At 35.1% G+C, this 18,624-nt stretch overlaps 1 protein-coding gene across 2 annotated transcripts in view; it reads left to right on the forward strand.

The window, feature by feature from the left end:
- Nucleotides 1-12,073, forward strand: part of LOC126726289 (probable LRR receptor-like serine/threonine-protein kinase At3g47570) — a 167,207-nt gene extending 155,134 nt beyond the window's left edge. The window contains exon 4 of one of the 2 annotated variants that reach the window (XM_050431516.1): nt 9,904-10,380. In XM_050431516.1, the coding sequence (XP_050287473.1) occupies nt 9,904-10,320 (417 nt within the window). In that variant the 3' untranslated portion in view covers nt 10,321-10,380. Of the gene's footprint in view, nt 1-9,903; nt 10,381-11,522 lie in introns of those variants that run through there. The other variant, XM_050431515.1, reaches the window with a different exon arrangement.
- Nucleotides 12,074-18,624: the final 6,551 nt, after the last annotated feature.

Here is an 18,624-nt window from a genome sequence, read left to right on the forward strand (position 1 = left end):
CGGCGGCGGAGTTGAACCTTTGTCAAGCAAGGGTCTGCGAGGGTGCCTTCATTTCCAACGACATGTTGTTGTTGTTCCAACATAAGTCCCCACTAGGAGCTATGCTTGGCAATGCCAAGGGCACGGGCAATTCTAGGGGCTTCCAACATCAAGCTAACCCCTCCCCATCTGGGTCAAGGGGCTAACCTTTGGAAATTAAATCAATAAATAGGTAAAAAATACAAGTTTTGGACAGAACCAAGGCCTTGTATGGTCCTCAGACTCAAGCCTCTGGGGAAACCAACTACTTAGAAGAGAACTACAAGTTTTGGACAGAACCAAGGCCTTGTATGGTCCTCGGACTCAAGCCTCTGGGGAAACCAACTACTTGAAAGAAAACTACAAGTTTTGGACAGAACCAAGGCCTTGTATGGTCCTCGGACTCAAGCCTCTGGGGAAACCAACTACTTCGAAGAGAACTACAAGTTTTGGACAGAACCAAGGCCTTGTATGGTCTTCGGATTCAAGCCTCTGGGGAAACCAACTACTTAGAAGTTTTGCACAGAACCAAGGCCTCGTATGGTCCTTGGACTCAAGCCTCTGGGGAAACCAACTACTTCGAAGAGAACTACAAGTTTTGGACAAAACCAAGGCATTGTATGGTCCTCGGACTCAAGCCTCTGGGGAAACCAACTACTTAGAAGTTTTGGACAGAACCAAGACCTTGTATGGTCCTCAGACTCAAGCCTCTGGAGAAACCAACTACTTAGAAGAAAACTACAAGTTTTGGACAGAACCAAGGCCTTGTATGGTCCTCAGACTCAAGCCTCTGGGGAAACCAACTACTTAGAAGAGAACTATAAGTTTTGGACAGAACCAAGGCCTTGTATGGTCCTCGGACTCAAGCCTCTGGGGAAACCAACTACTTAGAAGAAAACTACAAGTTTTGGACAAAACCAACTCTGGGGAAACCAACTACTTAGAGGAGACAATACGGGGTTTGGACACAACCTGGACGTTAGATGGCCTCTAGAATCTACCCCGAGAAAGAATTCCCCATTTGATAGTTGGGCTAATCCCAGGAATACATGGATTCCCTAGCCTACCCTCGGATTCTCAGTACCAAGGGAATTGGTGCAACTGCAATATAGGGCCATACGTTGTCAAAACACAGGTAAAGTCCCTCGCTGCTCGGCTACCCTCTCGGATGAAATATTTAGTATTTATCGTTCTCGGACGGTCGCCGCACATGCATTACGGGGCATTAAGCCATTATCTCAATTGATAAGGTTCTGTTTCAAGGTTTCCTGCTTTAAGCATCACTAAAGGAAGGTACATACATAGCGCACCCGTTTACAAAGTAGTTGCTGCCGAAAGGAAAAGTATTTGCAAAGAAATAAATTCATCTTTTATTAAGACAAAGAAGTAGTACAGCGTACAATGAAAAGTTGGAATAAGCTTATACTGAAGCTAACTACATAAGCGAAAAGAAAGATACAAGAGAATAAAGAGAAAGCCGAGGAAGAAGTACAGAGGAGAAGTTGGCTGCTGTTCCCAGACGTTGTTCAAGGAAAACCATTCCTCAACACTTTTATATGCCTATAACTCAGGCAGCCAAAGAGCCCAACTCGGGGCTTGCACCGTTGAAGAAAAGGCGTAGAGAGCCCGACTTCGGGTTAGCGTAGCTGAAAAAAAGGTGCAGGGAACCCAACTTGAGGCCAGCACCGTTGAAGAAAAGGTGCAGGCAGCTGGAAGTTGATGGGTCTCCACGTAACCACGCCTGCGATATAGTAGACGGTGCTGATGGCGGAAAACTTTACTTCTGATGCACCAAGAATTTGGTGCGACCAGTACCTGCTTCGGATTTTGACTAAAAGAAGGAGAAATACCATTTCCCCCTTTGTCAAGACGAAAGATTTTCTTGAATCTGTGCCTCCCTTGCCCAGACCATGCTACCTTGAGCCTCGGAAGGACCCGGCGCCTCTGTGGGGGATGAAGTTCCTTTACCCCTGTCCGTGTCTCAAACATATTGCACAAAGGATGGATAGCACTGAATACGAAACTGTGATTATGGCTGAAGGATTGTGATTTAGAAGAGAATCGGAAGGTTTGTATGTAAGGAAAACAACCTCCTATCCTACTTATATAAAAGATAAGGTGGTGGCATTCAATTTGTGTAACTTTCCAAGGAATGCTACGGACAAGGCAGAGTTGGCTCAATTTCCAACGCCATTCACGGCCGTAGGATCTGAAGATCCTCGTGAAGATGTGCCTCGAGTATTGAGGCGTCAAAGGACTTCACGTGATTGGGTAAAGGAACGCCTCTCAATTTGGCACGTCCTCCATGTAAATGGAAAAACACAAATATTATTAGAGTACGGAATCTGAGCAAGCTATGATATAAGCCCAACATTACCAAAACCCTCCTCCCCAACTAAAAGTCGGGCAGCAGGATTTTGAGGGGCTATTGTGGGGCCAGAGAACCCGTGGCCCAGGCCCACTCTACATTAGGGCCCAGGGCCCAAGCCGAGGAGAGCCATTGCCGAGGACGACCTCTTGCTCGGCACCTCACGAAATGCCTGAAGAAAGGGGCAAACTGAGTGTAGGGGCAGTGCAAGGGAAAAAGCTGCCAACATCATAATACCAAACCCTGTATCTGACAAGTCCATATTCTAAACCATACCCCTTAACTTTCCTAACGACCCCAAACCACTCTAGGCATGGATTGATAGGACAGGTCTGCACCCCAGAAAAGTGAAACTTACACGTGGACTCTAAAAGGGGAAACAAACACTAGTATAAAAGGAAAAACCCTCCAGAAGAAAGGAGGAGGCCCTCCCTCGGTAAAAGGGAGAAAGGGAAGGATATAAGACTCATTGGACAGCGTCCGAGGACTTAAGTCCTACAACCCGTACTAATGGAGGGCTTAGCTAGTCAAGCCAGACCCGCCCATACAAGAACTTCCATAGACGCCACAATTAAACCGTCCACCTGTGCCCAAGGTCATGCCTTTCAAGCCCACTCTCTACAAATCATATTGTTGGGGCCCTTTGCATACGAGCCCAACGTCATTCTTGGGCCGTTAAGTAAATCGTGTCCCTACAGTGATAATTGTTAAAATATTTTGTGTAGATTATTTACATGAGAAGGGGTGTGAATTTGTGTTTTAAGACTGGTTTCATCTTGAAAGTTTATAAAGTCTTGAAAATATATTTTAATACAAACACGGACAAATAAAATAATTTTGAAAAATTATGGACATATGTTTTCTAGAACACTTTTTATCTTAGAAAATTTATGCACATTCTAGAACTTTTTAGCTTGTGTGGTGTACTTGACATGAGTGTGTGATTTAAAAAAAAAAAAAAATAAGTATTTGGATACCAAAATCCTTTGACTAGCTATGACAATTATCAATTTAAAGAAATGGTTTTTAACATGCCTCAAAGTTACATTCTTTTTCAGATAATTATCATTTTATTTTTTTATTATTTTGCTGAAATAGATAATTATCAATTACCTTAACAATACGTGGTACCTTAAAATCTCACTAAGTCCCATGATGTGCATGGCATTGACTGGACTTTACAGAGTCCATGATAATTTAAGGTATGACAAAGGAGTGAAGAATATTTTGGCAACAGTCATGTTCAATACCAGCTCTCTTTCTTCTCTTCTTTTTTTCCTCCTAGTGGAATTTCATATATACTAACTCTTGGTTTCCCTTGAAACAGCGTTATCATAATTGAATAAATGAAACTTCCTTATCTTTTTCCGAGTCCCAAACTTGATAGGTTCATTAAAAAGACACCAATTTGATTTAGTGTAAGTAGGATTTGATTTAAGTCTCTTATTAAAAATACAATTTGTCCTCTTTACACGTTAAATTAAATAGCTTAGTGAAAAGTTCAACACAGTAAATTAAATTAAATATCTCACTAGGACATCAATGAAAACTACAATGGTCATACTGTGTAAGAAAAGTTCATCAATTCTTTGTTGCTCAATCACAAGAATATCGGGAAACTCGTAACTCAAATTAATGCATGGAGTAATTGCTTGGCACTTGAGAGATAGAGAGGAATTTTTCCCCTAGTACATAAAAATATATAATGAAAACTTCTTTATATGGTATTGAAAATATCTTCAACAAGTAGGGACGAACCCAAGTGGGAGCCTAAGAGGGCCCGGGTCCCCCCTGGGTCCAAATTTTTTTTTTAGTTAGGCTCCATTCCAAAACCTTAGGCCTCCTTTCTCCACAATAAGCCTAACTAGCCTCACCCAAATAGCAACTATCCAACCAAAAAATTTAACAAAAACAATAAAAATATTCACAATGGTGATTGTATTTTAGTAAAAAAAAAAAAAAAAAAAAACTATTTTACCACCAAAGAACCAAAAAATCATGTGTTATTGGAGAAGCTAGAGCTAAAATAGTTTGGTGGTAAAAAACATTACTTTATCTATTTTTTTTTATAACTCAAATTCTCTCACTTTCCTTATTATTTTAAATGGAGTTATAAAAAAAAAAATTGAACATTTGATATTTGGTGTATTGTAAAGTGAGGTGGTAAAATAGATAAAGTAACTTTTTGAGGTACTAAAAGCTAAAATTTTCAGCCTTAGAGCATTAGCATCAGCAGATGCTAAAGCCATATCTAAGGGTATTTTAGCATTTTAAGCTTCAAAACATGTTACATCCCGGAATGCTAAAGGCAAGTATTGTAAATTTTTTACAATACTTGCTACAGTGCAATTTTATCTTTAGAATTGCACTGTAGCAGAATTCTAAACATAATAATAATATTTTAATCCTATTTTCCCCTGAAATTTCTCTCTCTCCCTCATTATTTCTGTTATCTTCTCTCTCTCTTCCTTTCTCTCTTTCTCATCTGCTCTCTCCTCCAAGTCCAAGACCCGATCGGCACTCTCCCTCCTCAAATCCGAGCAGAACCCACACAAAATCCTCGAAATCTGCCACGCCGCTTCTCTCACCCCCGAGTCCCACCTCGACCGCATCGCTTTCTCCGTCGCCATTTCCAAGCTCTCCGAATCCAACCACTTCGACACAATCCGCCAGTTCCTCGACGACCTCCTAACCTCTCGCCCCGACCTCAAAACGGAGCGTTTCGCTTCTCACGCTATCGTTCTGTACGGTCAAGCCAAGATGATCCCACAAGCCATTGACACTTTCAAGCGAATTCACGATCTGGGTATTCCTCGAACCGTTAAATCTCTCAACGCTTTGCTTTTTGCTTGTCTTTTGTCTAAGGATTACAAGGAGCTGAACCGGGTTTACATTGAGTTTCCGAAGTTTTATGAGATTAAGCCGAATTTGGATACGTTTAATACGGTGATTAAAGGGTTTTCAGAATCGGGTTCGACCAGTTCTGGGTACTCTGTTTTGGCTGAGATGGAGAGGAAGTCTGTGAAGCCGAATGCCACTACTTTTGGGAATTTGCTTGCTGGGTTTTATAAGGTGGAGAAGTTTGAGGATGTTGGGAAAGTTTTGAAATTGATGGAGAGCCATGGAGTGAATAGGGGATTTTGGTGGTTGATTTGGGTTGATCAAGCGGCGGTGTCTGGGTTTTGATTGGGTTGATCTGGTTTTTTTTTTTTTTTTTTTTTTTTTTTTTTTTTTTTTTTTTCCTGTTGTGATCGGGGTTGATCGGCGGTGTTTGGATTTTTTTTCCGGTGGGATTTTGGTGGTTGATTTGGGTTGATCAAGTGGCGGTGTCTGGGTTTTGATTGGGTTGATCTGGTTTTTTTTTTTTTTTTTCCCCTGTTGTGATCGGGGTTGATCGGCGGTTTCTGTGGTGGTGTGGTGATTGATGATGGTGGAGCCGTGGAGGTGGTGGTGTGGTGATTGATGATGGTGAAGCCGTAGAGGTGGAGGTGTGGTGTGGTGGTGGTGGTGTGGTGATTGGTGATGGTGGAGCCGTTGGAATCTGGAAAAAAGTGACGGTTGGAAAGTAGTAGTAGAGAAAGATTAAAAAAATAATATTTTAATAAGAATAGAGTTTTGGGATGTGGAGGTATTGTAAAATAAGATGGTATAATGATAAAGTGAGTTTTTAGAATGGTAAAATAGGATAGCATTAGCATTTTCCAATGCTAATGCTCTTACCAATGTGAATGCTCTAACTTCAACCAAAAAAGTAAAAATATCCTAAACAACCTAGTATTAAAAAAAGAAATTATTTTGTCTTTGTTGGTAATGATTGCATTTTAATGTATTTAGAAATAACAATTTTCAGTATTTATAATTTTTTAATACGATATGGATGCCTATTTGGAGTTTTTTTTTATTTTTTTTTTATTTTTATAATTTTTTTAATACTCTAGCCCCCGCAAACTTAAAATTCTAGATCCGTCCCTGTCAACAAGGATATAAAAATTAGTTTTTCCAATGAAAGAAGATGAAGCACAATTTCGTGGTAGTGGAACAATATCAGCATTAGTATCACAACAACAATATCTGGCGTTAGCACATAAGTTATCGTGATAATAATTTGACAGTTATTAAGGTTTTTTTTTTTTTTTAGTTAAATTAATCACACACTAGCATTTCTCTATAAAAAAAAAAAAAAGAATCACACACTAGCACACTTGTTGTTAATTACTCTAAATTTGATTGGTGATAAATTTTAGGTTGCAGGGGTATTTATGTCATGTTCTAGGTTTAGGGGTATTTTGGTAAGTTTATAGGTTTAATGGGTATTTTGGTCTTTTTAGCGGTTTTTGGGTATTTTAGAGTTAGGTAATTTGTAGAAATGATACTTGGTCATAATTGGGTCTAATTAATTAACAAGTTAAAACCCTAAAAACATTAATGTTAATTGGGTTTAATTGGGTTAATACTCATTTAACCCAATTAATAATTGCGTGAGTTTGGGTCTTATTTAAGTGGGCGAGTTTGAGTTGATTTTGCCAACCCTAGTTTATATATATACAAGTAGTAGGTAAGTGTCAAAATCTTCAATTTAATTTGGGTCTGGAACCGACAAGTTAAGCCTTGAAATTAGACTAGCAGACCATCGTCATAATGACGAGCTTTTCTTCAACATCAGAGTGAACAATAAGTCTAAATTTACTTGGATTTTAACAATTGCAATTGAAGTGGTCAAGCTCTGAGATTCCATGTCTTCACCTCCCTATAAGTCCACAATTACTTGGCCATTATTCATTGTAATAAACATAAACTGTAGAAGTCTCGTGTGATAGCTCTCTGATACTCCAAACTCCAAAGAGTCTTCTATGTCTCCCTTCACACTCATGATGCTAATTAAAGGGCGATCCATTCTCCTGCTCTTGGCTTTTCTACTAGTGCAGCCATTCATACTTCACTTGTCCCACTCTTCCAACAACTTTATAGATCAATCAGCTCTCATTGCCTTCAAATTTGAAATCAGTTTTCATCTAGATGATACTATCTTCTCTGCTAGTAACTGGTCCACAACGACAAACTTCTGTGAGTGGTTTGGGGTCTCTTGCAGCCGACGCAAACAAAGAGTCACAGCCTTGGACCTTTCCTATGTGGATCTACAAGGCACCATTTCCCCTCATATTGGCAACCTCTCCTTCCTAGTCTCACTTGATCTTCAAAGCAACAACTTCTCTGGTTTTTTGCCACATGAGATTGGTAATCTACACCGCTTGAGGGAACTTCGGTTGTCAAACAACCTATTGGAAGGTAGTATTCCTCCAACTCTACATAATTGCCAGAAGCTTGAAGTTTTAAGTCTTTATAAAAACAACTTAAATGGTAGCATACCTAAAGATTTAGGCATGTTACCAAGGGTTCGTGAAATAGACCTTAGTTCAAACAAACTTATGGGTACAATTCCATTGTCCCTCGGCAATATGTCGTCATTAGAGTTCTTGTATTTGGATCACAATAGCCTCACCGGTGCATTTCCTCTTGTCATCTTTAACTTGTCTTCCCTAAAGAGTATTGATATTACAGGTAATTACCTCATAGCAGGAAATAACCTCTCAGGAACGCTCCCAGTGGATCTTTGTAGCCATTGTCCTAATCTTCAAAGATTGTATATTTCCCGCAACAAATTTAGTGGTAAGCTCCCCTCACAGTTTAATAATTGCAGAGAGCTTTCAGTATTATCTCTATCATACAATATGTTTGATGGAAGTATTCCAAAAGGTTTTGGTAGTCTAAAAAAGCTTGAAAGCCTCTATCTTGGAGGTAACAACTTAATTGGAAACATTCCTCCTATCGTAAGCAATTTATCGATGTTACAAGGGTTTTATGCTGAAAGAAACAACATTAAAGGAAGCATGCCAAGTGATTTATGGCGTCTCCAAAATCTGAAGGAATTGGATATTCATTATAATGATCTCACTAGGACAATACCCCCAAAAATTTTCAACATTACCTCTCTACAATCACTCAACTTGTTGGGTAATTCCTTATCTGGAAATCTTTCATTAGATACTAGGATCCCTTGCCCTAATCTTGGAGGCTTAGTTCTTGGTGACAATAACATTAGCGGTTGTATCCCATCATATCTTTCAAATTGTTCCAACCTTGTTGCAGTAGATTTATCTAGAAATTTACTCTCTGGGCGTATACCTAGAAGTCTTGGAAACTTAAAATATCTCGAAATCATTGATCTAGGTGATAATCAACTAACAGAGGAGTCTGGGCATCAAGAACATAGTTTTCTTACATCTTTAACTAGTTGCACATATTTAGAGGCGCTATATATTTTCCTCAATCCCTTGAATATTACAATTCCGGAAACCATTGGAAATTTTTCGGCTTCACTTAAAATCATTGATGCAAGTCAAAGCCAAATAAAGGGTCAAATTCCAATGGAAATCGGTTCCTTGAAAAATTTGACCTGGCTTGATTTGAGCTATAACAATTTGTCTGGAAATTTACCATCAACATTAGGGGGATTAGAGGAATTACAAAGATTGCATCTTAGAGACAATAATATTGGAGGAAACATTCCAGAAGAGCTTTGTCAGCTAATCAAGCTGGGAGAACTATTTCTCTCAAATAACAAAATTTCTGGATCCATCCTGAATTGCATTGGAAACCTCAATCTTTTGCAGAGATTAAACTTGAGTTATAACAAACTGACATCATCAATCCCATTGAATGTGTGGAATCTTGAAAATCTGTTGTTCTTGGATTTATCATCAAATTACCTCTATAGATCTTTGTCTCCAAACATGAAAAAACTCAAAGCTATTGAGTACTTAAATTTATCTCATAACCAAATTACTGGAAATGTTCCAAGTGTCATTGGTGCTTTTGAAAGTCTAGGTAAACTTGATTTGTCAAAGAATTCATTTCAAGGAGACATTCCAGATTCTTTTGGGCAATTGAAAGGAATGGATTTGCTGGACATCTCTAACAATAATCTCTCAGGTGTAATTCCTAAGTCTCTTGAAGCACTTCGGTTTCTCAAGTATTTGAATTTGTTGTTCAATAAGTTATCAGGAGAGATACCATCTGGTGGACCTTTTGCAAACTTCAAGGCAAAATCATTTTTAGGTAATGAAGCACTTTGTGGGAATTCAATTTTTGGAGTTCCACCTTGCACAAGTCCCAATTCTAAAGGAGCAAGGATGAAACAACTTTTGCTCAAATATATTATTCCTAGCATCGCATCAATTATAATCTTTACAATGCTGGTCATTATGCTAAGAAGACATCCACAATATAACATGCAAATTCCAAGTTCACTTTTCACATTACCTACAGTGGATTGGAGAATGATATCATATCTAGAACTTTGTCATGGCACAAACAACTTTTGTGAAAGCAACTTGCTTGGAATTGGAGGGTTTGGTACTGTGTACAAAGGGATATTGTCTAATGGGACTACTGTTGCTGTAAAAGTTCTAAACCTCCATTTGGAGGATGCTTTTAAAAGTTTTGATGCTGAATGTAAGGTGTTAAGGGCATTACGACATAGGAATCTGGTTAAAGTCATTAGTGTATGCTCTAGTCCCAAGTTTAAAGCTTTGGTGTTGCATTATTTGTCAAATTATAGCCTTGAAAAGTGGTTATACTCTCACAACTACTGCTTAAATCTTGTTCAAAGAGTAGGCATTATGGTTGATGTTACATCAGCATTAGATTATCTCCATAATGGTCAATTAGAATCTGTGGTGCATTGTGATTTGAAGCCTACCAATATTCTTTTGGACGAGGACATGGTTGCACATGTTGGAGACTTTGGCATTGCAAAGATTTTAGCTGAAAACAAGTACGCAACCCAAACCAGAACCATTGGTACAATTGGCTATATCGCACCAGGTTTACATGAAATCACCTCAATTCATTTAATTTCTTGGCTAATTTCGTGAATAAAATTAGTAATGGCTAATTTTAGGAATAAGAATGTTGCATGGTAGTTCAAACCAACTCGTAATCTAGTTGCATTAGATTAATAATTTGTTTTATACAGTCAAATACAATTTAATCCAATAGTACTTCAATACTAGTCTCGTAAATGCATCCATGGTATTGATATGGCTTATTGCATTAGTCTATGTAAAATAGAAAAAAGCCTCACATTTTATCTAATAAATCTCAAAAACCTCCTACATCAACCAATGTAAAATTGTGCAAAATTCTATTTTTGCTATAGTGTAAATATACACGGTTCTATAGCTTTGCAAATGTATATTTTAATAATTCTTTACTTCACCCCATGAGGAAGAGAGAGATATGATTTAAACTAATAATAAAAAAATTAGTAAAGAAATAGTATTTTAATGAAAAGTAGTGTAAAATAGATAATTCAATGTTAGGTGTTTTGAAAAGTAATTATGTAATATAGAAAAAAAAAATAGATTCATATGCTAAAATAGAAAACTTTTGAACAAGCTAATGCAAATGTTCTCCTAGTTTATAGCCATCAACAATATACAAAGGTAATGATCTCAGTAGATTAGTTTTCCTAAATTGACTATAAAAGTTTAGTTATGGTGATCAATCCCCAAGGCTCATTTTGAAGTCTAACTTAAATGAAGACACAAATGAATATGTAGATATGAAGAAGTGTTCATATTCGGCTCGGGAGCTAAACATAATTCCAAAAGTATATAACCAATATTAAGGACACAAATTTCTTCATAAATTGTTAATAAAAGTTTTACATAGACCTGCCACTAATACCACTTTTATTATTTACAAATCACAACCTACCACATTAATGCTTGTGAAAAAAGTACACTACATTATGCGTTAAGCTAGACAATCATCCCTAATAACAAAGTTAAACCATAAGGACATAATAGCAAATGGACACATAAAGAATTCGTTAAGGCACAATTGAACCAAAAATAAATAAATAGAAAAATCTAGCATACACATATATATCAATTGATGGATTATGAATGGATACAGTTAAATTCTTTTTTTTTTTTTTTTTTTAAATCCTTGTATGAATGGGGTGTGGATGTGTGTACCCACTAAAAGTTTTCATTTGTAGAGTTTTTACTTTGTTTGGACAAACATGTGGATCATTAACTTAAAATTTTGTTGACATATATGAGTATGACAGAGTATGGTTCTGACGGGAGAGTATCCACCAAATGTGACATTTATAGCTATGGGATAATATTGTTGGAGATGATCACAAGAAAGAAACCTACCAATGAAATGTTTGTTGGAGAACTAGGTATGAGGCAATGGATTGCTTCACTTCCTGACACAATGGAAGTTGTGGACAATGGTTTGCTTAGTATAGAAGATGGAAGAGATGTAACTGTCATGCAAACTATCCTTTCATCTATCCTGGAATTAGGCTTGAGGTGTTCTGAAGAATTACCAGATGAAAGACCTGAAATCAAGGACGTGGTGGCCAAGGTTAACAAAATCAAATTGGCACTACTTGGAAACAGAAATAGGGGTGTTTGATATTTATGCTATTGCTCAAGTTTTTTTTCAAGGTGTAATTTTGTTACCCTAGTTTGGTATGTCATCTAATTTTATAAGCTTTACAAGTAGTATGTTACTTGGGACCAAAATCAGTCAAAATTATCTCAAGTTATTAGTATTGATAGTTAATATGCCAAGCTTTTAAATTATTGAATAAAGATATTCGGTTTGACATTCTAAAATCTTTTTGAATAAGAAAATCTATACTCCTAGTTTCAATAGGAAAAGAATGACAAACGAAAAATTTCATACTCCAGCCCACAATGTGTGTGGTTGTATGTGCTTGTAGCAGCTATATGAAGGGCATTAGTACCAACTATATGAAGGACCGACAAATACAATTACACATGTTTGCTGGCAATAAGTCGAGCATGGTTTTTTTTTTTTTTTTTTTTTTTTTTGCTTAATAACCTAAGCACAATTTGAAAGATGGTTTTGCTTGAACTTGATCTTCTAGAATTTAGCAAAAAGAAGCCCTTTAGTGAAAATATGGGCTAACTCGTGGGGTACATAGCATCATAATGCCACCATAAAAATACCCTTTCCTTAACAAAATAAAAATCAATCTTAACATGCTTCATCCTAGCTCAAAACACAAAATTTTATAGACAAATATATGTCATACCAATATTATCACAATAAAAATGATTAGACTTGGAAAGAAACATGTACAACATGTAATATTAGAGGCGAAACTAAATTGTATCTCAGATATCAAACTAAATGCTAAAGAATAATATTCTCTGCTTTCATGTTGGATTTCTCATGTGTTTGTTTTGTTGTTTGTTAGTATTCATCTTATATGACTTATTCTCATCGATTTATTTTTCTCTGAAAATAAGTTTTGGAAATAATAATAATATGTAGAAAAAAAATTGAGCCTTTAAAAAATTATACATTTTTTGTTTCTTTTTTCTTCTTTTTAAAAAGATTAAACCAATCTTTTTTTTTTTCTTTTTTTTTTTGGAGATGGATTAAACCAATCATTAACATAGCAAACCATGACAAAATATTTTTCCACCTAGAAAGGTGCAATATACCAATACAGAGCATTTATGTAACATAAACAACCATTCCTATTAGCATTTGAATAAAATTTGCATTGGGGCTTTGTAAAATTGTGAAACTTGGTCAATAGTATCCTTTTCCAAGGACCAAAGCAGAATTTTAGCTTTGGGGTTCAAAGTGTGAATCGGAATTGTTTACCAGTATTAAATTCAAAATTAAATTACAATATGAAAAATAAATCTAATATCCATTCAATATAAATAAAAGAAAATACACAAAATAATCGTTTACCAATACATTTCATATCATTTATCAACGACGCTCATTTTTCATCTTTATATATTAAGAGGATTTAGAAAGTTAGTTATTGTTTTTTTTACTTTCAAAAATACCCCTAAATTAATTAACCAACTTAAAAATGGGGTTAAATTAGTAAATTGACAAAAGAAAGTTAGTTATTACTTTTTTTACTGTAAAAAATACCCCTACCTAAAACTTAAAAATGGGGTTAAAATAGTAAATTAACAAAAATAATAAATTTCTACTTTTATGTTGTAATGTCTTTCTACTTTTGATAAACTCCTCCTTTTACGTTGATTTAAATTCCTATTTCTACTCATTAACTCCCTCCAAAGTAGGATCACTCTTTTGTTAGTTTTAAAACTCCTCTAATTTACAAAACTCACCACACGTTGTTGTTGTTTTTTTTTTTTTTTTGGTGATTGAAAAAAGTAGAAATCCCAAATTATAATAAATACAAATTATTAATTTTTACCTAAAAAATAGAATAGCCTCTGAGCACGTGCGTGAGTGTGTGCTCAGAAGCTAGTTCAAGTTTAAAATCTTCTACAATTGTTTTTTCTTAAAAAAGAAAATTGCAGCATAATTTACTATAATGCCCAAGCAAATATTTTTTATTACATTGGGTTAGGAGTTGAATTAGCGGTTAATTGGAGTCAATGAGTAAATTTTAAACTTGTAGACTCCACTAAAATGAAGTTTCTGAATGAAATTTTAGAGAAAAGCCATGTCAGTAGCAACGGATTAAGATCCTCTAAAGTTCTTAGGATACTCTACTATGTAGAGTTCTTTTAATCTGAACCTTTTATTTATAATAAATGGTATAGATTTTGCCATATCATTAATCCACTAACAAATCTACAAAAATAATGATTTTAAAAAATAGCTGCTCATAAATGATAGTTATTAGTTATTACCTTAAATGCAAATAGTGGCTATGACATTGCAGCATTAAATGCAAAAGAATTTCTTATTTATAAAATTGATTATTATGCACATAGACCAAGAAACATATATATATATATATATATATTTTTATATGATATATGAATGGCAGAGACACCTGGGTTTTCATTCCAATTTTTTTTTTTTTTTTTTTTTATCTTCTATTAATTTTATTAAAATTAAGCATATACATGTTTTTTTTTTTCAAGTATATGATTGGCACTTAGATCATAAAATATGATTTTTCTATATCCCATTTCAGTCGAACCTATGCTTTGAAATTAACAACCAAAACAATTTGTGGAACAAATTGAAAAATGAAGAGGGAAAGGAAAAGATGACTTCACATTTTCTTAGAGACCTGATTTAGGTAAAAGAGGTAAGGTTATAATTATCATTTATGAGTAGTTATTTTTTAAACCATTATCTTAGGGGATTTGTTAGTGGATTAATGATGTGGAAAAATTTGAACCTTTTATTATAAATGAATGGTTAAGATTAATAGAACTCTATACAGTAGAGTACCCTAGGAACTCTAGAAGATCTCAATCCTGCATAAGCTAACTGAAATGAAGTTTTTGTTTCTTAGGCTTTGCAATCATGAAAAGTCTGAAATTAAAGCATTGATTCTTCTTTTTTTTTTTTTTTTTAATTCTTTTTTCCCTCATACAATATAAAAAATATATAAATCACCAATAACCCAAAAAATTATTAAGAAAATAGAGGAAACAGGAACAAGACAGGTATTAGTCAAATCTATCTAATTTTAGCACCAAGAAATCATGTCAAGATGAAACTAGTTAGATAACTCTTGTAAGGTTCTAGTACTGTGGATCTGAAAATTTTGAATTAAGGATTCTAAACTATAAACTTAATCCCAACAAACTCAAGCACATAAGCATATATGATTTATGTTTGACTGCAATCCTATACTTAAGCCATGCTAATAAATAGTTTAATAGCAGGTGTGAAGGCTATATTGGGACATTCTACAATGAAAGCACATCAAGACTTTATTGTACATTGATTTTCCATTATAACGCATACCATTCAGATCTATTGGGATAATGGGATGTTTTTCTTACAATAGTGAAGCTGTTTCTGCATAATACCAACTACCTCAAGTAAAACAAGCTATAATAAGACCCGCCTTTAAAAAACCAAATAAATGGTGCCTAAAAATATATAGTAATTAAATACCACCCTAAAAATAAACTGGCAAAGTCGCAAAGAAGCCAGTTTGGCAAAACCTTTGGAGCACCACACTAACATGAACTCACAGTCCCTAATCATTAGAACGCAAATTCATGACAAGTTTGGAAAAACTGAATCTCTACGAAGCATTTCAACAACTACAAGCACTTTTTGTGCCGTTAAAAAAAATTAATAATAAAAGAACAAAATTGGTACCGACATTATTCCTACATTCGAAGTCCTATCCTTAAATAATTAAACCAAAAGCCTAATTTGTGACCAAGTGATAACTCTCCTTAAGGTCTGTTTAGGATCTATTTATTTTGCTGAAAATACTGTAAATAAAGGTAAAAGTAAATTGAAATAGTACAATGAAACCCATAAATAGTACCAAGAGTACAGTGAGACACATGAATAGTAGTAAAAATAAGCTAAATTGTAAAATAAGTTGGCAAAAAAAAAAAAAATTTGCCAAACAAAAACTTAATATATATATTTTTTAATCTGAATTTAATCCAAGGTGGATAGAGATTTTGTAAGGTGTGGATATGCCTTACTAAATCGATCCAACTGAACATACCGGACACTGATAAAAATAAAATAAAATAAATCAACCCAACCAAACAATCCGGATCCTAATCAAACCATACACGTGATATGGCTCTACATTAATTAATGATTGCTGAGAATTTTTGATCTCCTTATCACCCTCTTTTATACATCTTCTCTCGTAGGTCAAGAGATAACACTAATCTTTTTAAAACGGCCTCAACTCGGCTCAATTTGTTTAGAAAGCCACCTAGCCCGGTTTATTTCTCTAACAAGAAACAAACCCAAGGCCAGCCTCACTACAAATCTGAGTCCAATCATCACAGCTAAACCAACCCAATTACAATAACCTAAACCCAAGCCCAAATCCCAACTCCCAACTTTACATATTTACACTGACAACCCCCAAATCCCAACAACTACACGAACACACCCTTCTCACCCAGGAAGTTTACCTGATGACATTGAAGTTTGCATTGGGGGTATTGATTCCATTGCATCAGAAAATGTGTCAGCAGTAGAGATTAGCTTGTCAAGGGAAATGATAATTACAATTGGATACTGGCTTGGTAACGAAGAACAAACAAAGACACTTCTATCTTCAACAAGATTTTCCGATGGGACTTTTGGTGATCAGTTATTTGAGCAATTGGTTTGACATGGTATGTATATGCTGATTTATATTCTTTATTTTACTGTTGATAATTTTTTTCTATCAATATATATTTTTTCCTTGGGAGTTTGAATGGGAAGCCTTTAAAAGCTTCTGGCTTGTCATTTCCACAAAGCTAATGATACTGCATTACTTTTAATTATCAGTATCATCTCCACCACTACTACTACTTCCAGATTTCATATATTTTTCTTTCCAAACCTTTGATTCTTTTGTTTCAATGCAAACTATGCTTTGATCCTTTTAGTTCTGTTTTTGAATCTTTTCCTGATATGTTAAACTCTTGACGTTTGCATTTTGCATGTGTTTTGATTTTCAAAAGATTATTTGTTGTTGGTAGTCGATACTTGTTTAGCACACCACAATTTAACTTGATCCATTTTCACACTGTATCTGTATGGTTCTTCTATCTTTAAGCTTAATTCCTCTCCCCTTCCAACCCCTCTCCCCTTTTCGTCCCCTGGCATAGGGTATCCCTGGGTGAAATGCTAAAAACTAGACATGGAAAAATGGGTCCAAATTTTCTGACCCAACCTGAATCGAACCCGATTTTTGACCCAAAGCAAAAACGGGTTGACCCGTGACCCAACCAGTGTTTTTTGCTGGTCAATCCGGCCCGACCCGAACTCAATTTTTTTTTACTCGAAGCAAAAACAGGTTGACTTGTGACCTAACTAGTGTTTTTTGTGGGTCAACCAGCTGACCCAAACCGAACTAGAACCATTTTTTTAAAACTTTTTTTTTGGTAAAAAAAAAGTAAAATTAAGACAATATTAGTTTAATTGTTTGTTGTAAGTTTTAAGGAAATAATTGATACAAATTAAGACAATATTAGTTTAATTGTTTGTTGTAAGTTTTAAGGAAATAATTGATACATTTACATAATTGCATGTAAATTAATTGAAAGATGAATTGTTGAGTATTCTGTAATAAGTAAAGATTTTTAGATATCAAATAGCAAAATACATGCTAAGATAATCTGGTTATAGTAGAGTTAAAAACATAAATTTAAAATTGTATACATATGTGAGAAACATTTACAAGTGTAGAAATAGAAAAAAGAAGTCAGAAAATGATTACATTGACCATTAACTTAGAGAACCTAACATACATGAAATTTAAAATTGTATACATATGTGAGGATCATTTACAAGTGTGAAAATAGAAAAAATGAGTTAGAAAATGATTACATTGACCATCAACTTAGAGAACCTAACATATATGAAATTATATTCCTAACATAATTTATTCCTTTTATCTTCTTCTTCTTCTTTTACCTCTTTATTTTAACTTAGGAAAAGAGAGGGTTGCACTCACTATCCTCCAAAGTAATATTGTACAGAGATCATTGTCTGTCTTGCTATTTTCTACTTACTATTTGAGTTTGTGTAGGTGGCATACCCTTGCGAATATTTTCTGAGTGATGGCTAGCCAAAGAAAAGTTCTCTTTGGTTGATTTATTTATTCTCTCTTCATTTCCTGGTGCAACATTCCAAGGATGCAATGGATTGAGTGTCAAGTATCAGGTAAAATTAATAATGGCTTTGGGATACTAGCTGCAATTCAAATATGTCTTATGTTTCTTGGTAGAAATGATAAGCATACTTGGTCACTTATCCATATAGACGATCTTTTCCACGTTCACTGCTTGCTCATCAAGCTGACCAGTGTTTTTTGTAATCTCTTCATGAGGTATAGTCATCTTCTTGAACCGTTTCACAAACAATTCGTGAGGAAAATTCAACTGATGCATGCATCTCGTGTTCTTGTTCAAGTTCGGCTAACAAGGTTTTTAGCCCCATTGTAATTATCAAAGAAGTGGTACATTGTATATAAGTCAAACCTTTTGCAGTTGTAATTTGCAAATATAAGCTTTTACCTTGATCAAAAGATTGCGGCCCATAATCATATATAGGTATAAACCCTCCAAAAACTCTTTCACCAGAAAAATGGGATGGTTGCTCGCTCTTGACCTGTGGGCCTTCTCCCAAAATTTTAAAAGAAAAAGTAAATAAATAAATAAAAAGGTCTTCTTAACATGAAACATTTATAACAT

Source organism: Quercus robur, chromosome 5 (genome assembly GCF_932294415.1).
Source record: "Quercus robur chromosome 5, dhQueRobu3.1, whole genome shotgun sequence".
Lineage (NCBI taxonomy): Eukaryota > Viridiplantae > Streptophyta > Magnoliopsida > Fagales > Fagaceae > Quercus > Quercus robur.